This window comes from Lathyrus oleraceus, chromosome 6, assembly GCF_024323335.1.
Source record: "Lathyrus oleraceus cultivar Zhongwan6 chromosome 6, CAAS_Psat_ZW6_1.0, whole genome shotgun sequence".
Lineage (NCBI taxonomy): Eukaryota > Viridiplantae > Streptophyta > Magnoliopsida > Fabales > Fabaceae > Lathyrus > Lathyrus oleraceus.
The window spans coordinates 34,695,703-34,718,896 of NC_066584.1; the positions used below are offsets into that span (position 1 = coordinate 34,695,703).

General features: G+C 33.8%; 4 protein-coding genes across 5 annotated transcripts; 1 reads left to right on the forward strand and 3 right to left on the reverse strand.

Annotated features, from left to right (window-relative positions):
* Positions 1 to 3,781: 3,781 nt before the first annotated feature.
* Positions 3,782 to 4,593, forward strand: LOC127092175 (protein TRACHEARY ELEMENT DIFFERENTIATION-RELATED 6). The gene has a single exon (XM_051031002.1). It carries the CDS (start codon positions 3,969 to 3,971, stop codon positions 4,431 to 4,433), a length of 465 nt encoding a protein of 154 aa, XP_050886959.1. The 5' UTR covers positions 3,782 to 3,968; the 3' UTR covers positions 4,434 to 4,593.
* Positions 4,479 to 7,924, reverse strand: LOC127092174 (protein ANTI-SILENCING 1). Of its 2 annotated transcripts, none has more exons than XM_051031001.1 (3): positions 7,420 to 7,924; positions 6,444 to 6,612; positions 4,479 to 4,711 (listed from the first exon to the last, which is right to left on the reverse strand). In XM_051031001.1, exons 1-3 carry the CDS (start codon positions 7,774 to 7,776, stop codon positions 4,707 to 4,709), a joined length of 531 nt encoding a protein of 176 aa, XP_050886958.1. In that variant the 5' UTR covers positions 7,777 to 7,924; the 3' UTR covers positions 4,479 to 4,706. The 2 variants fall into 2 exon arrangements, with proteins under 2 accessions (XP_050886958.1, XP_050886957.1); XM_051031000.1 differs by lacking the exon at positions 4,479 to 4,711 and adding an exon at positions 5,923 to 6,326.
* Positions 7,925 to 18,263: 10,339 nt separating this feature from the next.
* On the reverse strand, positions 18,264 to 19,939 carry LOC127092176 (uncharacterized). The gene is made up of 3 exons (XM_051031003.1): positions 19,689 to 19,939; positions 18,638 to 18,872; positions 18,264 to 18,545 (listed from the first exon to the last, which is right to left on the reverse strand). The coding sequence occupies exons 1-3, from the start codon at positions 19,698 to 19,700 to the stop codon at positions 18,343 to 18,345; spliced, it is 450 nt and encodes a 149-aa protein (XP_050886960.1). The 5' UTR covers positions 19,701 to 19,939; the 3' UTR covers positions 18,264 to 18,342.
* Positions 19,940 to 20,870: 931 nt separating this feature from the next.
* On the reverse strand, positions 20,871 to 22,288 carry LOC127092177 (uncharacterized). Its single transcript, XM_051031004.1, has one exon. The coding sequence runs from the start codon at positions 22,252 to 22,254 to the stop codon at positions 21,664 to 21,666; it is 591 nt and encodes a 196-aa protein (XP_050886961.1). The 5' UTR covers positions 22,255 to 22,288; the 3' UTR covers positions 20,871 to 21,663.
* Positions 22,289 to 23,194: the final 906 nt, after the last annotated feature.

Genomic DNA, 23,194 nt, shown 5'->3' on the forward strand with positions numbered 1-23,194 from the left:
CAACTTGTAATTTATTTGAAAAAATAAGGTATGAAATAAATTACATGAAATGTATTATTTTAAAAAACTAATAGCATAAAATACACTGAAAAATACAATAGTAGATATTAGATAATACACTGATGAATATAATAATTGAAAAAAAAACATAGTAAATCGATCAATTTAACCGAATCAAATCGATTAGATTGATTTGATTTCATTTTTGAAAAATACTAAAAATTGATCCAAACCAAATTGATGGAGATATCATCGGTTCGGACATTTTTTTACCAAAAAAAAATCTAAACCGAATCAATTACACCCTTATTTCTTTCTTTTTCAAAGTCCTATGTGACTCTCTTCCCTTTATCTCCAAACTCCCAGACAAAATCTAATCCCAAGCAAAATCTAAGGTTCCTCCACCCAACAACATATAACTACTTCAATTTAATTGAATGACAAAGTAATTACTAAAAGTGAATAGAACCAATGATTTCATCCTAAATTATAATCTTACAATTTCTCCCACCAAAATTTCCCGTCAAAACTTTATTAATATTAATAATTAAAAATAATCTTACAATATTTTTTTTAATTAATAAAATCCATCCAAATTCTATTAATAATAATAATTAACAATTAATAAATAAATATCCATAACCCACTAACTTCATAAACTATTTATAAAAATTGGTAACCATAATTTTGCAACCAAATTTTATTAATATTAATGGTTAATAAATAATCATACAATTTCTTTTTAACTAATAAAATACATCAAAATTCTATTAATGCTAATAATTAATAATAGATAAATAATAATATCTATAACCCCACAAACTCCATTAATTATTAAAAACTCTTATTTCTTCATAACCATAATTTTACAATTTCTTTTTTAATTAATAACAACCATCAAAATTCTAATGAAGAGAAGCTAAGAGTATGATAGTTCATCACATGGCAGCAAGTAGCATTTCAGATGGCAGCAAGTAGCCTAATTTACATGCAGCTGGTGTTGATGGGAAACAAAACAAAGAAATGGTGGAACAAAATATTTGACATTTTGAGGAGGCCAAATATTTCTATTGCTATTAGTTTTCAAACAAGCCAAGTGGCTCAGATGGCAAGATGTAGTCCCTGAAAACTTGAAGTTGGGGATCAAAATTTTAAAAAATAATAAAAATAGAGGATGAAAGTTATAATTAAGTCAATGTATATAAATTTTGCAAACAAATAGATGATAAATTATCTTTACTATGATTTTTATTTTATATTTTATTTATATCTTACTTTTTAATTGTTTTTTAAATATTTTTATTAGAAGTTGTTGATGCAAACTTCCATAATCTTATTTTTTTATTATTGTTAATTGAGAATAACAAAAACATTTAATTCTACAATTTTTTTGTCGAAATTGTCATGATTTATTTAATTTTTATTTCTATTTATCTTTAACAATTTCTAAATATATATGTGGGTTTTTTTATACCAATAATAATTTTTAGTATTTTTTTACTTTCTAAATTTTTACTCCGATAATTTTTTTCATTTTCTAAATTATATTAAAAATAAAAATTATTAAATTAATATTAAATTTTAAAATAAAAAAGATATAACAATAAACTTTATCCTATTAAGTGTGGTTGACTACATATATTAACTTTTATTATAATATTTTATCAAGAATCATGCTTCTATCCATATTATTAATTTTGAGTTCTTTCTTAATAATTTTTTTGGTAGTATTTCTAAGTCTTCCATTACTCTAATTATTTACCTCATTTTCATCTAATCTACCCATCTTATTACATAATTATATTCTTCTCTCTACATGCTCAAATCACCTAGGTCTATTTTTCACCATCTTGTCCGCTATAGGTGCTATCCCAACACTCTCCAATATTTTTATTTCTAATTCTATCATGTCGAGTCTTACCACACATCTATCGCAACATATTCATCTCTGCTACACTTACTTTATTCTTGTGTTAATTTTTAACCACACAATATTTTGTTTCGTACAAAATTGCATGTCTTACTGCAGTTCGATAAAAATTTTCCTTCAACTTGAACGGTACATTTGTATCACATAAAACACTCGATGCCCTTGTCCATTTCAACCACACGACTTGAATTCAATGGTTTACATTCCCTTCAATTTCTCCATCATTTTGTATTACGGAGCCAAGATATTTAAACTGAGTTACTTAAGGGATAATATGGTCTCCAACTTTCACCTCTAGGTTAGAAATATTTCTTCTTTTGTTGAACCTACATTCCATATATTATGTCTTGCTTCTACTTAGGTGATAATCATGTGTTTCTAAAGCTCGTCTCAAAGTTTTCAATCTCTGATTTAAATCCTCCTTCGACTCTCCAAGAAGAACTATATCATATGCGAAAAACATGCATCTCTGTGCTAGCTCTTTGATGTATTTCGTGAGTACATCAAAAATTAAGGTAAAAAGGAGTGGCTTAAGGTTGACCCTTGATGCTAACTAATTGTAATGGGAAAAACGTCTGCATCTCCGCCTTGTGTTTGCACACTAGTTAAAACCCTTCATATATATCTTGGATAATTCTAATATATACAATCCTAACTCCTTTATTATCTAGGACTTTTCATAAAATATCTTTAGGCACTCTATCATATGTCTTCTTTAAAGATTGTCATAATAGATAAATTGTTGTCATGGTCGACCTATCATGCATAAAACCAAATTAATTCTCAGTGACTTGAGTCTCTTTTCTTAATCTTTGTTCAACCACTCCCAAAATTTCATGGTATGACTCATAAGCTTAATCCTCCTATAATTTACACAATTTTGTATATCTCCCTTATTCTTATAGATTGGAACTAAAATTAAAGTGATTCTTCTCCATTTCTCTGACATGCGCTTTGAACTCATAATTTCATTAAAGAGTTTGGTGAGTCACTAAATACCTCTATCTCTAAGAATATTCCACACTTTAATAAGCATGTTGTCTGATCCAACCTCCTTACTGTTACTCATTCTTTTCAACGCTTCCTTTACCTCATGTTTTTGAATCTGACGGTAGTAATTATAGTTCCGATCTATTTCTCAAATATCGAGTCTGCTAAAATCCGGTGAGATATCATATCCTTTATTAAATAGATTATAGAAATACGTCTTTCACCTATCATTTATATCTTTTTCCTGAACCAAGATTTTGTCTTCTTCATTTTTAACACACATCACAAGTTTGGGTTCTTGCTTCACTCACCACCTTCTTGATCTCATTCTTAATTTTCTTGTATTTTTCTCAAATTTTATCATTTTTACACCTAAACCAAACTTTAAAAGAGACTTTTTTACTCTAACTTTACTCTGGACACTTTCATTCCACCATCATGATTCTTTACCCCTAGGTCCAAGACCTCTTGATTCACTAAACATCTCTTTAACCACTTTTTTAATCTCTTGAATCATCTTATTCTACATAGTATTTGCACTTCCTTATGATTGTCCACATATCTTCAGAAAAATTAATTTAAATTAACTAATAGCTATAATTATAAAATAGTTTCCCGTTGCATTTTCTATACATCGTTCCAATTGCTAATAAACCCTGAGCACAAGTGTTATTTATCTATTGGAAAACAGTACCAACCGGATTTAAGCCACTGTATCTAAGTTTTGTCCAATTATAAATTGCCTTTGATAAGATTAAAAAAAAACTCCAACCTCATGTACACAAAAGATCCTACAAACTTAAAAAAAAAAAAAAAACAGATCAACAAGCAAAATCAGCCAAGGAAGCATGAAGAGAAGTGTTTTTCACTGCAAACAACCCTTCTGAAACTTTGCATGAGAGTCAAGTTACTAAATCGATTGCAGAATTCTATACCAAGTATTTCTTATAAATACACATTTCAGAAGTGCACCTAAACCACAGTATCCACACAGAAAACCAACATTTTGATAACATCATCAATTGATTGACACAACAAAAGAACAAAGATGGCCTCAACTCAACCCATAGTCCTAGTAGTTGTGGTTGTCGGTGCTGGAGGCCTTGTCTTTCTTTCTTTGCTTACTTTTGCACTATTCTACTTCTTTAAGAAGAGGAATGAGAAGACACAAGAAACCGACATCATACATATCGATGAGCATAAAAAGGGTAAGGAAACCATTACTCCTGGTCCTTTTGGAAAACAAGCAGTAGCTATATCAGTTGAAGATGATGTGCATGTAGATGAAACAAGAAAGAAAGAGAAACTCAGCCATGGTTTGCAAGCCAATTCATCCTCAGATATCATTCGTATCGATGAGCATAAAAAGGGCAATGAAACTATTGTTCCTGGTCCTTTTGGACAACAAGCAGTAGTTATATCAGTTGAAGATGATCTGCATGTAAATGAAGCAAGGAAGAGTGAGAAACATGGTCATGCCAAAGCAAACCATCACAATTCTAACAGCCAATAGGTCAGAACTTCTCATGGCCATCATCACCAGCTTGAGAACAAATCCTGATTGGAAGCTTTGTGTAAATTCCCATAGAAACTACTATCCTTCTACAGGGACTCCTAACAAATATGCCAATTCAACTTAAATAATTCAATGAATAAACAACAAACATTCTTCATTTTTTTTTCTTTTGTGTGATAAACTAATCATTTGTTGAATCTCCTTCTATCAAGTTGTTGAAAATAAGCTTGAATCTCTTTCTATACGGCATTTGAAGCTCTTCGTATACAATCAATCTGACACAAATAAACAATCCTCAATTTATATACTAATTACAAGCTTTCACTAGCTTTACCATAAATATATTCAAAGCTTGACCTGCACATCATAAATAATCATGCCATGTGTCCTTGACACAGATTCAAAACTCGTATCATTCATTTGAAACTAAAAATTATATACCATCAATCTGAATTCAGTTGATACACAAAAGGTATCAGCATGAAAGTATTGAAAATTGGTAAAAGTGTGCATAACATGTCATCCTATGAACGCGGGAGAAAATGAAATACAATAAAACAGACCCCCAATACATATATAGCAGATTTCCTAACCGTGACAACAATCACAAAGCTGTAAGAAATGGAAATGGATGCCCCGAAATTGCAAATTAACACAGTTGTGGATCAATTAAAAGCCAATTTGTTGCATTTAAAGGCCGCTTTGTTGAGTTTAAATCCAAGTTATCCAATCTTCATCCAAAGGACAAATATCAAAGGACCGTGAGACTGCACGATCTACACCGGTGCAGGGAATTCGGGTACGCAAACCACACTATATATTTGAGTCCAATAAGCTATCCATAATTCAATAGGTGCTAATCAAGCAGGAACCAAATGACAGTATAGAAATAGCATCAATTTGCATAAATAAACAGTCCTCCTCAATTATTTGTTAATAACACATTTTCATTTCTTGTTTCATTTAAAAATAACCAAAGCATGACCTACATCATAAATAACCATGACATTATTGTCCGGGAACACTCGTATCATGCATTTGAAGCCATGTATATCATCAATCTGACATAAATAAACGATCCTCAAATTATTCGCTAATGAACTATTTTTCAGCTCTTGCTTTTATTTTAAATATAACCAAAGTTTGACCTACAATATAAATAACTGTGTCATTATTGTCCTTGAAGGCTCATAATCCTTGGATGAAGGGGAATGTGTTTACGTCATTAAATAACACGGTGAAAGATTAGTTCTCACCAAATCAAGCTAAGGGCTAAATAATGCAGTTGCCTATATTGTATTTCCATAGAAGCCATGTCCAGTTATATCGCGTGATTTATGAGGCAGGGAAACAATATCCAGAGAAACAGATAACAGCACAATGCTTGACCACATTAGCTAAGAAAAAACAGTTCTAGAGAAACGTAACATATAGGAAGTTATGAGTTCACCAAACAACTCAATATCTACTTAAATAATAGCGACAATGATAGTAAGTGAACTTAGTAGTACTAAATGCATCAGGCGGTGAAATTACATTAATGTAAAGGCACCAAATTTCAAAATTAAATATCACAAAACACCAAATTTCTATACCCGCCTAAGAAACTTCCTCGGCGATACAAAAAATAATTGAACCTCCAAGATTTTTTCTTCAAAGTAGGTTTTTCCTCATAGTTATTTATTACTCCAAGTAAATTAACATCCCCTTTCTATAACTAATATATCAAATATTTGTTGGCTAACATTTAACTACGGCTATTTTTAAAACTTAGAAAAGCGACTTCACTACTTTCATGGCATTCCACCACCAACTCCTCTCTTGTATAAATAATGTTTTATAGCAGCAACAAGCTTTTTGGCTATGCCATTTTGTTAAATATGTTTTTAACTGCAACAATTTGAGAAAAAACAAACCATAAGATTTTCAACAAATAAAAAAAAAAATAAGCGACTACTAACTAGTCCGAAAGATTCAAACACATAAGCTAGTATCAGTCCTGCATACCTTCAAGTCCGAGAATCTTGTCATCTATCTCCTCCACTACTTTACGCTTCCCAACATCAAAGCAGCGATAAAACACAAAGTCAGCATTCCGTACTGCTTCCTCTGATGGTTGTGGATTCCTAGCATCCTTAGAAATGCAAACAAGATTGCATTTCCCTGCAATAGACTCCTGATACACCATACAAAAATACCCAATTCAGTTAGGATTACACAAATTGATGTTCTGCTCCAATCCAAACCAAGCAAAATTGAATAACTTACTCAAAATAAAGAATAAATTTTTAGTTACAACACACAGGTTAGAGAGATCAACATAACACACAAGCAGCTTTCACCAGGCTAACAAAGAGTTCTAGTTCTACCAACACACTCTAACAATCTCTTTCCAACACTCACCATATAAATTGAGTAAAATCCACATGAATTCCACTATAGATGTAGAATTGATTTTGGAATGATTTTGAGGTGTTTGGTTTTTCAAAAGTCGAATTGATTATGCCTTTAGAATTGATTCTACTTGAAGATAGAATTTGTAGCTTTTAGCTCAAACGTGTTTTTTACTGTTCAACTCACTTCCACATATATTTATCCAAACATAAATCAATTTACTTATAATTCACTTTTACCTAGAATCAATTCATTGAAATTAATTTTTTCCACCTCAAAACCAAACACACAATAAAATTTGTAGTTTTTAAGTTTAAACATTACTTTTCAACTCACTTGTACATAAACTTAATCCAACATAAATCACTTTACATTCTACTCACTTTTAGCTATACTCAATTATACAAAATCAATTCATTCAAAATCAAATCTTTTCGCCGCAGAACCGCGCTAAATCCCTCTAAACTGCATAAATCTAACACATATCTAGCGGTACTCATTTCGCCCACATTAAATTTCCTTACCCTAACAAGGAACCCTAATAACAAACTTTAACAAACTCTAAAATTGAATTTAAGAAAGGAATTACCAGAGGATTGATATTGCAAAGACCCGTGCCATGACCAGAAGCTAAGAACAATTCATTGTAATAAATCTGAATCCCAATCAAAAACCTGGAAATCTCGCGAGGACGAAAGAACCAGTGAACCTTAACTTTCCTAGCCTTTTCACGAGTAGGAGTTTCCCATATCTTGATGATTTTACCAATGTGAGGTTCGGTGTGCGCTTCGTTTTGAAGATAAACGGTATCGAAGAGAGAGTAATGATCACCGTCTAAGGTGAAGGATTCGTAGAACTGTGTGTCTCTTTTTTTGCCACCTTTTCCTCGCTTTTTTCCCCAATTGAATTCTAGGGTCTCTGTGGGGGTAGACTCGACATTGGCCATGGAAGAGTGAGAGTGAGAGTGAGAGTGAGAGTGAGAGTGAAGCCCTAAGAACTATGCTATCAATTTATATATACTGCGCCGGTTGCATGTTTTGCGCAATAGTGGAGTCTGATGCATGGGAAGGGTGTATCCTGTGACGGCCGGGATAAGGCATTTTAAAAAAAATTAAGGTACAAGTACTTTTATATAAGAAATAGAAAAATTTGAATACAACATTTAAAAGAAATTAAGGTATACTTTAATTAAAAAATAAAAAAAATTGAATATGACATTTTAAAAAAAATTAAAAAAATTAAGGTATGGGTATTATAATAATGTATGAGTAAAAAAAGTGAATTATTAGATTCATAATAAACATCACTATAAAAATTTAAAAACAAAAACAAAAAATATGTTAAAATACAATATCAAATATCAAAGAAATTAAAACATATAAGTATATTATATTGATATTTGAGAAAATTAAAAATTTCATTCAAAATCGAATAATAATAAAAAATGGAGTACCACGAGTACTACAGGACGAGTATCTGGTACAGATGCGTCTTGGGTACCGGAACTTTACCAATTTTAAAGTACATATACTTCAGACAATCTGTCTTGGGTATCAGTACTTTACCAATTTTAAAGTACACATACTTCAGACAATATTAGTTTAGTTATGGTTTCGATAACAAATGTGATAATACATTTAGCTTGTAGTTTGGCAACTGAAAGCGAGAAGTGAGACATGGATCACCGTTAGACGTCAGATTAATTTGGACGGTCAATAGGGATTCCGTACGCATGATAGGTTGCTTAGAACGGGAAAGAAAGTTTGTATGTTTTGCGCTTTGTTCCTTTGTTGTACTATTGGACATTTATCATTGGGTTTTATGGGCAGTCCAAAATAGTGGTCCACTAAACCCTTATTTCTACTTTGAAGGACGGGGGTTTATAATGTGTGCTCCTACTCGGCCACCGAATCTAGGGATGTTGAAGCTTTTAATGGGGGCGTCGTCGTCCTTGGGAACGAGTATTTTAAATGCATTTATTGTAATGGACAGTGTTTCGATATGAGTAACTAATGTGTGTTCATGCGCTAGTTAGTGATGATGTTTCCTCTTCCTTCGAGAACTTCGGTGTTTCCAAACAATTTTTTAAGGAATCTCAGACGTTGGTGGTGCATAGTGGATTGTACAATCAACGGATGGGTGGTGGTATATAAACGACTTTTGGAGCTTCATTTTGACCTTTTCTGCCATTGGCAACCTGAAAAAAAGTTCTTTCTGCTTCTTTTGTCGTTTTTCTTCGTGAGCTTTCATGTTCTAGTATTTGGTCAAGTTCATATGATCTTGTTTGTTGGTACTTGTCATGTTGTATGATCAGTAAACAGTTGATCTTTCACCTTACCTCTTGAGAGATTTCTGTTGGAGAATTGCCATCCAAGGCGCAGCGGAATTTAAAATTTTCTTCATTTAGTGATCCTTACGAATGGGCATGATCAGTGATAGAATCGTTACCTCTTGTGGCGATTCAAACCTTTGGTGCAGATCTCTGATAATGATCAAAACCTTTGATACAGATCCACGGGGCGATCACGAACGTTGAACGATGACAACGTCTCTACTCAGTCCACATGAACGGATTCCTTCAATCGCAGTGCTAGCTGTTATGAATGAAGGCTTTGAGTGAGAGAGAGATACGAAATTCCAACTCTTCAGTTGTGTTTTCTGTCTCAGTGAGTTACAATGCTTCTGCCCAAGGGGTTCTATTTATAGAACCACTTGTGTGGGCTTCAAGCCAAAAAGCCCACTTAAGTGCATTTTGACCCATATCTCATAAAATGCCAAAATCACTTAAGTATTTGGTACCTTACCATATTTCGTATTCTACTTAGGTACACCGTACCTTACGATGTTCCTTAATTATTCTATCTCTCATCAATCTGTCCTTTGTGTGTGACCCTATAGGTTTTCGCGGCGTTGGCAATTATATTAAATCACGCATTTAACATAATAAACAGTGAGTGGTATCTAGCAACACATCACTGCTACCCAAGTCACGAAAATGTCATGTGATCTGACAAAACCTCATGTGATAATAATCATGTGTATAATTACCCCTTTGCCCTTATGTCTATATTAAACACAAGGTATAGACCGTGTCACCCTTGTCCAGTTCAATATTGGGCCCATAGACATTTATCATGTTATGCAGGATTGACAAATTCCATCTAGGACACTCATGTCCCTCAGCATGCTTCGTGGAGTACCCATCAACTGTCTTTATGGTTATCCAGTTACGGACAATGTTGGATCAGCAATAAAGCACTCGACTCTACATCTAGGATCCATAGTGGTTTCAGGTCGAAGAGTGGTATACACTATTATCACCATGAGAATAACTTATGACACTTTGCATAACTTTCTATATAGTATTCTCATAGCGGGTCAATCTGGTATAAATATTACTCCTAATATTCATACCCATGTTTAAGACTTGATAACTCTTTATCCATGATCCATGATCCATGAGATGTGATTATCAGTCTACAAACATAATAGTCTTAATGCTTTAATGTTATCCCACTTCACATTAAAGCTCGACTACGGATACTTTAAGAACAGTGCCCTTATGTTTAATGTGTTCTCATGATTAAGTCACACTTAATACATTAAACGGACTATCTATTCTAGGGACTTTAATAATCAACCATAATAAAGAAAATGCCTTTTATTATTAATAAATAATTTGATACAAGTACCAAAAGTATTGACCTCTAGGGCTTACACCAACAATTTCTTCTGTTGTTTGCCTTTTCTACACCTTATTTATATTTGACTTTCTTCATAGCATTATTAGTCATGGAGATTGTATCAACTTCGACTAAAAAGACAAGTAGGGATATCTTGAGCGACTGGGAGGATCGATACATATTAGGGATTGTTTTTGTTTGGGTTTTAAACAAGGCTTCAATTAACATGGGTCATTCGTATTACTGGAGACTGTATACCTTAGATAGAGATAAGAGGATATGCAGCCAATATGACGGGTGTGCCGTCCTTTTTCATGAATGTTCATTCTTTCTCATTTGCTTTTATCTTCCTTTTAATGAGTTTGAAGCCATTGTTATGAACCATTTAATGATCGCCTCTTGGCAGTTTCATTTGGTGAGTTATTTGTTTGTCAAGGTTTTCCAACATTGGTGTGAGTACAAGAGGATAAGTTGATCGTGATTAAGTTCTTCCATCTCTTCAAAACATAAAATAGTCTAAGTTATGCGCACGAATCAAGCTTACTTTTTTAGGCAGAACACTAGATTCTTGGAGAGTTACTCTAACAGCGTAAAGAATTTCAAGGATTGATTTTTTTTGGGTACCCTTTTTATCGAATAAGCTCATGCAAGTATCTTTAAAATAGATCTCGGTACACCTCATGTTTGTGAGGCTTTATTCCATAACTACTGAAGTTATAGTCACTTCTTGACGAGGGCGAGATCATATGTCTACATGGAGGAGGACTTGTTTCACTATGTTGGTGGTATTGTTCCCTCTGATGCAGCATCGAGAAAGCAGTCAAAACCGTTCATTCAGACCCACTGGCTAGTGGACATAAAATCATAGAAAGAGAGAAAAACCATTTTTGGTAAGTGATATAGAAATATTACTTTCCTTGGTTGTTTGCTTGAACTACCTTTTCTATGACGTTTATCTTTGGTTGTTGTGCAGATGCGATGAAGAGTGGAGAAGCGATGTGGCGAATGATGAGAGGACTTCGGGCTACCATTCTTATTACGGGTATTATGATCACTTCATATACCATGGAATTTTCTATATTATATACACTTGTTGGTACACTTGTCGATCTAGCTTTCAGTCTAGCTGCTCTGATTACTCTTCCCCCTTACAAATGGAAGCCTAGGATTCGCCTAACTAGACCAAGGTGGATGATGTCTTACTCCTGTCGCGGATAGAAAGGGAGGACAGATTGGCTTCCATCCCTGAAATTGAATAACTCCATATTGAAAGAACGCCTATAACACATCCTTGACTCAGATTCGTTGGAGAAGGAGCGTCGACTCGAGAAGGGTCATCTTCTACGTCACTAGCTCGTCCTGGCCCAAGGACGGCCATGGAATTTTGGTCCTCCATCTCTGATAAAGATTTATCCTAATTCCCCAATCTTTCTAACAAAGCTCGTCAGAGTTGGCTAATCACACCCATTGGGAATCAGCTGTCTTGGCTTTTGGGTTTGTCAGGCGGGATGAAATTACTACTACAAATTATATATTTTGTAACATATTCTTATAGTAGCTATTTATTCCACTGAAGCAATATATATTCATTAGGCGCCTTTTTTTAAACCTTTTTCCCACAGTCAAAATTCACAATTGTGGTGAAAGGTGTAAGAGTGACACGCTTCGAATCTAAGCACCAACAATTTTGTGTTTTTTCATTACAAAAAGGGTGTATTTCCTTAATTTATATTTTAAAATTAAAATAAAACAAGTTTTCACCATGTTACAAAGTGACAACTATGATTAAACGTGGAGACATTTCACCACGGTTGCTTCTCTCAATTGTGGTTAAAAGTGTTACCTATATAAGTGATATTTTTTTCACTTTTGAATAGAACTTCATTGTATCTCCATAAGTGAAACACTAACCTTTCATGCCTTATCCAAATATCAATAAACATTCGCACACCATTTCTTCACAAAACTCTAACATATCTTCTCCAACTCGTATGAAATAAGGAAAGATAACACAAAACTTGCAAGAGAGAAACATGAAACTCATTTCCTTGTCTTCTTCTTCACATATCTGGTACGTGAAACATTTCTACCATTCATGTTATGACTTATGTTGTTGTTATTGTTAAAACTACTTGTCCATTAAGGTTTGTTATTTTTCTTGTTATTGAGGCATTAAACCCCAGAAGTTGTATGTTGTTGTTTTTGTTTAGTTATTTACTTGTTTTTGTTGAGGTAATAAAAAATTTAAGTTATTCTCGTTATTAAGATGAAATTAAAGGTTTTATGTTATTTTTTTGCTGAAATAAGTAAAAGAATTATGTTATTGTTGTGGTTTTGGTTAGTTATGTTGTTTTTTTGTTGAGTTATGTTGTTGTTTTTGGTGATACAAGTAAAAGGTTTGTGTTATTTTTTATGTTTTTGTTGATTTATGTTGTTCTTTTTGTTGAGATAAGTAAAAAATTGTGTTATTGTTATGGTTTTTGTTACTTTTGTTGTTGTTTTTATTAAGTTAAGTTTTTTTTGTTGATACAAGTAAAAGATTTGTGTTAACGTTGATGTTTTTGTTGAGTAATGTTGTTGTTTTTGTTGAGATAAGTAAAAGGTTTGTGTCATTGTTGTGGTTTTTTTTAGTTATGTTGTTGTTTTTTGTTGAATTATGTTGTTGCTTCTGTCGTAACAAGTAAAAGGTTTATGTTAATGTTGATTTTTTTTTTGAGTTATATTGTTGTATTTGATGAGATAAGCAAAAGGTTTGTGTTAATGTTAATGTTTTTCTTCATAGTTGATGTAGGGTTGTGCCCTATTCAATAAGTATTTCAGTTTATGGGCCTCTTTGAGCCTAACTTCTCTCTTAACATATAGTCCCGTCTAAAATCCTCTTTCGAAGATCCACACTTCAATCCCTCATTTGTGCCCCCACGACTACTGCCACTTTAGTAAAGCGATCAATTTACCCGCTTTGGGCCTAATTCTTTCCTTGTGTAATCTCGTTGAGGACAACCATAGTCGTGGGTTAGCATTTTTGGGAAGTAAAGTGGACAGTGAAAGCTTCATATAAATTGGTCTGAGAATCTATGTTTGCATTGAGAAAGGACTTGAACCAAGTAATTACTCATCAAGTCAAAGTTAACACAAAGAACTTGCACTTTATAGCCATTTGGGTGTGGAAGTAGTATAAAGGGTCATCCATATGCTTGACGGGTTCTTCTGGATCCCCAATACCGTTATAGGTTTGCAACTTCGACGGCTTCTTTAGGGATCTCTAAATTCTATAGAGGATACAAATGGATAAGGTATTTCATTTTTGCACGGAGATCATAGTGTCTTCTTCATATTTTTCCCTCTTTTGGGGACGGTGGACTTTTGGAGGAGTATGGCCTTTTCTCCCCCCTTTGGAATCAGGGGAAATTGTATGGTGTCTATGGTGTCATTGATGACTAAGTAACCTCTAGACCTCTTCTCGGTGTGTTGCCTCCTTGATGGGAATCAGATAAGAGATTGTGACTTAAGTCCTTCGGAAAGTTGCCTCTTGCACTATATTGTTCTTCGAATTATCATGATGTAAGCTCTCTTCAATCCTCAATATCATTTCCCCTTAATCTTGATATTTTTGTTGTTGCACCCTGTGGTAAACATTGTTCAACAGATCATTGACTCCTTTCATGCAAAGGTTAGCTTGTAACATCTGAAAGTAGAAAAATATTTCTTATCTAGGTATCAGAAGCAGTAGTGGAGGTGTGAATGAAGGTTATCCTTTGTGAAATTTTTGTGCGGATCTAGGGAATAAGAGAAGTTTCAATAATCCTTATTATGATATATGTTGGATGGGATTTTGCCATGAAGGAACAGACGAAGATGGTCCTAGAACTTGATCATGTACTCTTTGAGGAAGAGGTGATGGATCTTTGGCAGTGTTAGCAGCGGCGACGACATCTTGCCATTGAACAGAGGAGCAAGTGGATTTAGAAGCCACCATTGTTAATGAAACCAAAAGAGATCTCATGAAGTGGATGTTGAATTTGGATGAGGAAGGTTGAGAAATTGAGATCTGTAGTTCTTAGGGAAGGGATCGTGATTTATATATCGAAGGAAATTTGATTAAGGAGATCGAGAAATTGATATCTAAACGTGAGAATTCGTAGGAATCATATTTCAATTCCCACGAACGCCGCCATTATTACGTTAGAGGAACTAAGATTTATTGGTGAACGGAGGAGCAAGGCTTTTTGTAATGGTCATGAGTTTCTAATATGATGGAGATGGGGCTAACCTGCAAGGGTGGCACTCCCAAGCTCAAGTTAGTATTAAATTGAAAAGTGATGTATGAATGATAATGGATTTGAATACCTGAGAAATTGTGTGTTTTCCTTCTTAAACGAGGAGTGAGGTTGCATCACTATCAGACGTCAGATTAATCTGGATGCCCAGTAAGGTTTCCTCAGGCATTATAGCTTGTTTAGAAGAAGAAAGAGAGTCTCCATGTTTTGTGCTTCGTTCCTTTAATGTATTATTGAACATTTATCATTCGGCCTTATATGCGGCCCAAAATAATATATAAATCAATTTTGCATTGTTACTTTTAAGCTATTAAAATAGAGAAGAAGGTAAAAGTAGTTAATAAAATTAAAAATGTTTTTATTTTATTTTTTATAATTTTGGTGATAATATATTTAAAGTGTTACTAAATGATAATAAACTATGTAGTTCGAACAATAAGGAACGTCTAATTCAATAACGGTTAAAATAAAAGTATAATTAGTATAAATTTTAAATTAACTAAAAATATATTCTTCTATTAAGTCTTTTATCATTAATTATTGTTCAAATATATATTATCTTTAATGTAGATTGTAAATTTCAAAGTATAAAACATATCAGAAAAGTGATCTACTTTCTAAACTCAATGCATATCGAGAATAATAATCTTCAGTTATTCAAATATATATAGCAAAGTTAAATAATTAAGGCTTAAATGCAGGTTTGGTCTTCTAAATTTCTCAATTGCTTGATTTTGGCCCTCCAAATTTCAATTGCTTGATTTTGACCCCTCAAATTTGTCTATTTTTACATTTGATAGTCCCTTAGTGACATGTAGACTAAACTTCATTTATGTGACATTAAAAAAATTAAATTATTGCTGAAGTGGCATAAAAAAAATAATGTGGTTGATAATGCAAAAATAAAATAAAAAAACTTTTGTCAATATAAAAGGCAATGTCACATGAAAGACATAATGCCCTCCCCTCCCGTTATCAAAGAAATTAAAGAAATTAAATAATAATAATTTTCATAATATTTGATTACTAAAAAATTGTAAAGTTGAATTGAAATATTGTGTTGCCACTAAAATAGAAATAGACTTTCATTTTAGGAGAACAAAAACAACAAATAATAAAGAATAAGGTGCAACGATCAAACGACAAAATGTCGGTGAGCCTGTTCGTGGGGATGGAAGGTGATCGGCCAACAGAGACTCCTTTCAAATATATATCAAAATAAGTTTTTTTATATTCTCATTAGGAATTCCACCATTGTTGGTGTTTTAATCATTCTTTTTCCTTCAATAGGTTTTTTATTTGTCTAAAAAATATTAAAAGTTTTGTACAACTTTTATATTCTTTTTTGTTTAAAGTGGTCCCTTTTTTGGAACATTGTGTTGGAATTTCAATCCACTATATTTTATATTTTTTTATATTTTATTGTCACGTGTCTTGCTTCTATAATATAATATTGTATTTGTGTTGATTATTGTTTGTGTTCTTTCATTTTTGGCCAACTAAGAATCACATGTTAAAGATTAGGTTACACCATAAAGGATATTTTGTGTCAAATCTTGAACCAACATATATGAGAGGTAACTTTTTAAGGTTAAGGGTAGTTTTGACATAAATGAAATTCAAGAATAGAATTGGATAAAGTCATAAAAGAACTAGGTTTTAAAGACCAAACCACACTTTCGTACTTGCATCTCGATGAAGGTTTTTCTAGTGGTCTTATGCAATTGCAAATTGACAAAGACGTCATTATTTTCATAAATATTCATACGTATCATGAGTTTGTTCTTATATATATGGAAAGTATTGAACCATGTTATCCTGATTCAAATGGATGTGGGGGTTTATATGGAGTAGATGAGGGTGGTAATAATGAAGAAAGTAACCCAAATTTTGTTAAGGAAAATAATGAAGGTAATGAAGAAAACTTTAATGGTGATGTAGATGCTGATGATGATATTGAAGGAACAAAATTTAAAGATAGGAGTTATGATGAAAATTGAGACTAGACAAGTGTACTCCCAAATAAAACTCAAAATCCAACACAGGGCAGTCAAATACAAGAAGTTTCTAATGTTCTAGCTAGAGTTGAAAACTTTGAAGATAAAGACGGAGACAATGAGAATTATATACCCTGGATGAAAACAGTGAGGAATAAGGTAGTAAGTTAAAATATACCAAATTTAGAGAAGGTAATGAGAATGTCACATTTGAGTTAAGTCAAACTTTTGCTACCGTTGAGCTTGTTAGAAGTGCCATCAAGGATTATTCCTTGTTTGTTAAGAAAAATGTGTTTTTGAAAGGAAAAAAAAAAAGAAATATAAAATTATTGTTAAGTGTACGGAAGGATGTCTATTTTATTTGAGAGTGAGTAAATCTAGCAACAAGAGTTATTACCGAATAATTAATTTATAGGCTACTTGTCGCAGCGTGAAAATTCCTGAGCGTAACGAACACTCGAAATACAACAAAGTCGCCACTGAAGTTTATTTATTACAAAAGGAAAGGTAAAATATCAATATAACCCTTAAAGAACAATAATATGATCGTTGTAACCAAATTTGGGTTCGGGAGTCGGTTATGCGATGGAAAACATTAGCACTCCGGACATCTGTTGTACTCAACAGAAACCATTTAGTTAGTTTTGCGAATAAGAGCGTTAGCGTGATGTTATTTGTTTTCTTCTACTTATGATTATGTTTATCTGAAAATAAAATAAAAAGACTAAAAAAAGTTTTTTATTAGGGTGCTCAACAAGATTGTGAGTCTGGTTTCTACGTATTCTTAGGTGGATTGAGGAATTCAAAGCTACATAGTTCAAAGTAAGAAAAATATATTTTCGGATTTTTTATTATAGGGCATGACGAGATTTTGAATCTCACTTCTATGTATCTTCTGGTGCGATAAGGAATTCAAATCTATGTAGTTATGGGTGAAAAATGTTTATTGCACTATGCCAAACAAGGGATTAGACAGCGCTTTTTTTGACATTAGACAGCGCTTAAAAGCGCTGGCTATACTGGCGCTGGTATAGGTCTTAGACAGCGCTTAATTTACTAAAAAAGCGCTGGCATAGGGGGGATTTAGACAGCGCTTTTTCAGTAAAAGCGCTGTCTAAAACCCCCCTATGCCAGCGCTTTTTTAGTTAATTTCATGTTGAAATTAACTAAAAAAGCGCTGGCATAGGGGGGGTTTAGACAGCGCTTTTACTGAAAAAGCGTTGTCTAAACCCCCCCTATGCCAGCGCTTTTTTACACTATATTTTGTTGAATTAAGCTGGATGCATGGTAGAATTAGACTCATCTTTCATGCTGAACCTCTCAACTGTAGAGTGTTTCTCAAACAATTTAGGCAAACTTTTCAAGCTTTAGATTATGAGTACTAGTACAAAAATGAACCAAGGTCTAAGAAACTAATAACAAAAACTTATAATTGAAAGTTCATGAGTGAAGGAAAAAATCATCATTTCATGAGTGAATAAATATCTGTTACAACAGAGTATTAAATATCAGTTGAGGAGTCCTCTAACTGTCAGTAGCTTTAACATCATGGTCTTTATTGTTCAACTTCTGTACAGGCTTCACCTCCGACATGCCCAGAAGAGCCCTTTTCTGTGTCTAGACGTATTAAAAGCCTTTCAAGCAATTCTTGGCAGTCCATTGCAGTAACCATCACTGACAACCTTGCCCTACCCCTCCAGCATCCGATGGCTATTGTTGACTCATCAACTTTGAGGGACTCTTTAGTAACTGTGTTCTCTGCAGAAAAGGAAAAATGCCAGTAATCAGATATATCGATGTCAACGGGATAGTTTAAACTTTTCTAGAGCATCACCTGGGATTATACATACCTTTACCCAGAACTATCACGCAACAGCCTGGCAATAGATTTTCTGCCTTTTTACCAAACTCGGCATCAGCAAAATCTGTAAATTTTACATCTTTGTCTTGCAGAAGATGCTTGAAGTCCACGGGAGAAGCCTGTATAATTTGCTTTGTTATGTATGGGAGAATAAGGGGCAATCCTTCAGATGATATCCTGAAAGCACATGGTGCATCGGTACCTTCTCGTGCTGTTTGTCTTTCCTATAAGATAAGGCAAGAACAGTTATTCACAAGTACTAGTAAAAACAAACTGAGACTTATATCTCAATCGGTCAAAGACTGACTCCTTGACCAGAAAACCACTTCCATTACAAGGACAAGTTTACAAACTACAAGGCCATGTCATTCAAATACTAATAGATTTATTCAACAGTGTAGATTGTGACAATTCCTTGTGGCGTGCATGCTATTTGTACTATGCTAGAATGACGCATAGAAAAATCAGGTTGGTAAAGCAGTTTTAAATACATAAACTATTATATCACCATATAATCCTTACAGAATATATGTCAAAATGAGATATGAAAGCTTGACTATATAATTCATATCCAATAAAACTATAAACAATTTGAGCCAAAAAAACAAGTGCTGAAATTCATTAAATGATCTATGATATGAAATACTAGTTTCTAACTCTAATAGAAGATACAAGGTATAATTAACATTGACTTGAATGTTTTTAAAAAATTTATACATTTCCCTTTCATTATTTAAACTCAAACTCTGACAGAATGCCTCCCAAACCCAGCGCCAACACCATATCTACCAACCAATGTATTTAGGCCTTCTAATGGTGAGATTACCCACAAATTATTACGACCTCTGGCCCTTTATAACCGACCAAATACATTTGATATTCAATGAATCTAAAAAACGAGTTGTCTCTTATATAGAAGAACGGAGGTAGTATTTATTTAAACCCGAAAAATGGATGACAAATAAAATAAGACAATCATGTAATATAAAAATTCTAACAAGACCAGCAATATCTCTAAATTGAGAATAAAGTATACTTACAAACATCTTCATGCCAACTGAGGTTATTTTCAGTTGCTGCCCAGCTGAAAAGTTCAACTCAAGAATATCCTTGACAAACTTGGAGACATAGTAAATTCTTTTCACGTGACTGGTATCACTGTTTCGTGTAATAAGGTGGCCATTGAATGGAAAACCCTCATCAATCCCATAAAAGTCCCTTATACTATTAATAATTGTGTCATCTTTAAAAAAGACGACAGGGTCAACACCTCTCCATTGGCCCTGCTAAGAGTAGTATGTGTTGTCAGTCTTGATTATGTAAGTCTCAAATGATAGAGTATTATGACATCAGGATACAGATTGAAAAATCCTATCAAAATAGCATGCATGAAAAAAGCAAAATTACATAATGCATCAATATTGAAAAGATTAAGCAGAACTGAACAGAAATTCAATAACAGAACCGTCAAAAACCACAGAACAGCCAAGGGTAGTGGCAACAGCAAAATAGCTACTGCTCAGAAGAATAACAAAAACACTGCTGGGGCACAGCACAACCACAAACAACCAGTTGCATGTGTTGAACAAAACACACAGCATCCACACACATTCTGTTTGAAGTTAGTACAGATAGGTTATTTTTATGGAAATAGAAGATTAACTATTCCAAATATTGAGTTTTTAACCAAGAATTTCCTATTTCATAACTGGCCACAATAATCATTACACGTGCACCTCAGTCCTAGGTAAACACAGAACAGGCAATCAAATGTAAGTCATCAAGAGCCATCAATCAAAAAATAAAAACCAACCATACATTACATACTACAAACCTGGCATGACCTATTTGATAAAGTCATACATCTAGCCATTTGAAACTCATCATAAGTGAAGAATTTTAAATTTATAAGCACACAAAAGCTATGAAAAGATGCATACAAGAAGCTCGCAATGTTTCAAAGACTAAACCGCGAGCCATTCAACCAGTAGAATTGTGAACTGCATTGTTTACACTTCGGCTATTTGACCGGATCAATCACACTTTCACCTAAGCTCAAGCTATTCAAAACCATGACCCAAAGATCTCACCCGTTCAAAAACATCGATATATAAAGCTTATTAAAGAATTAACTAACTAGCTATTAACAAGTTCAAACATACTAACTAAGCAAATTAATGCCTATTTGGATAAACAGTTAAACTAAAGAATGAAGATGTGGATGTCACAACAACATAGGTTTGATCTATATTCACACATATTCAGAAATTTAGGAATACCATAGTTGTTAACAACAAACACCATGACCATAAGCCAGGTGCAGTCTGTGGTTCCTGCTTTGAGCCTTCTTGGTTTCAAGAAAGGCGCGATTGGCAAGAGTATAAGTAAGGATGATAGATGACATACCCGTTTGCTTTCATCCATATCAGCTTTGTTGCCTACCAGTATCTTGTTAACATTGTCAGAAGCATGCTGCTCAATGTTACGAATCCAATTCCTGATATATGGACACAAGATGATATAAGACTATTTGCCATGTAGAAAAGAAATAAAAATACATTTGAAGCACATGATCTGGACACAGTAAAATAAGTTGTATTGTCATGTAAAAGAACTTAAAACACATTGCAAGCCAAATTGTCCAATTGAACTGTTGAATAATTGAATTGGCTGAATATAATGGGTGTTCTACTAAGACATTAAGATTTAAGTAAATCCGGATTTAAGGAGTGGAAATGATGAAAGAGGAATAGCATGCAACACGAGAGTGTGAGGAAGAGAAAATTACTGTTAAAAGAAGATTCGTCAGTAACGTCATATACAAGCAAAATACCCATGGCTCCACGGTAGTAAGCTGCAAAAGAGGGAATAATTTTTGTGACATAAGATCAACAATTTGCATATATTATGAAATGGTAGCAGAAGCCAATTGACACTTAAATTTGAACATTCTACAACAAAATCTTACGATAACAACAAAGGTCGTTTACATTAAGGTGGAATCAGCAACATAGATCAAATACCCCCATGATATCCCAAAATAAGCACATAAAAGCTATAAATTGTATTCAAAACAAACCTTATCTTGCCAAACTTTGAAAAAATGGTATGAGTAACAAGCATAGAAGGTTTAGAAGAAACCCTAGTCTCCGCGAACCACCGCGACGGCACACCACTAACAACAACCGTATCCGGTTCGCGCCTGGAACTCCGATTGACATTCCGAAGACCATTCCTCCATTTCACAACGTCGTTTTCATTCTTCTCACTCAAAAACGACAGGTCCCAGATGTGGAGTGTACCGTAAACGACGGGATCTTCGCGTTTACGCTTTTTGAGGTCTTTGTTGAAGCGTTTGAATTGAAGATCTTCTTCGGGGAGAGGAAAGGGAAGAGAATGAGAGGTTTGGAGAAAATCGAGTAAGGCTCGTTTGGTTTTCCATTCGTCGATTTGGTTTGTTATGGAGGATGAAGGTGTGGAAGGGTGTACGGTGAGGTTGAGTTTGATGCGTGGTAGGAGAGTGAGGTCTTTGTCTATTTCTAGGGTTGCTGTTGGGGGGATTAGGTTTAGATTTTCTTGCTCCTCCATTTTCATCTTCATGCTCATCACTCAGTCACTCGCTGACTAAACTGGTGTTATTTTCTTCTGCTACTTTTCTCTTACATCGTTAAAAATTAAAATCAGTTTAAACAGCGCTTTCATTAAATTTTTAGAACATTTTCCGTGTTTTATTTTTATTTTAACCTTAGACAGCGCTTTCTTTTAAAAGCGCTGTCTAAGATGCGCTGTTAAAAAACCTTTTTGGCGTAGTGTTGATTGATCGATTTTAATGAAAGGTACTTAGTCACATTCGAACATAAGACATTGCTTGCCACCCAAACATGGAGAAGTGAACATTTGCGTCATGTCAGAATGGACAACATAATCTAGATTATCACAAATTTATGTTCTCGTCGCATTCAAGCGGAAAACAATCTTTACTACTCGTGCATGGTAGGAACGAAGCAGTGTTTGCATCGTCTCAGAATGTATGAAGCATCACTACTACAAATAACGTTTTTAATATTGCACACGAAAGATATGTAACCTCGGCTACCAAAGCGATGTAACAAAGGGCGACATAAAAATATTCCACTTAACACCTCGGTTAACGAAAAACTGAGGGGTAAAGTTATCTGATCGTAGATTTGAACCCTATCATCTGCATTTTTATTTTTTACAAAGCTAGATGGCACGCCCAACATAAAATCTCGGTTTTGTTTAAGAACCATGTGTCACACCTTGAAAAAATGAGAACATGACTTAGTGAAGTGAAATCGCACGTTCGCTGGATGGACTGAATAGAGTCGTCACCAGACTTTATTTATTCCTAGAAAGAATAGGGGAAAGATTTGTCGCAACCAATATCAGGGTTCAAGAGTCGATTACGCAAGGAAAGGGTATTAGCACCACTCACATCCGTTGTACTCAACATGAACTGTTATGTTAGTTGTGCATGTTAGTGTTAACTTAGAAATGTTAGGCTTCTCGAGTTACTAAGAGGGAA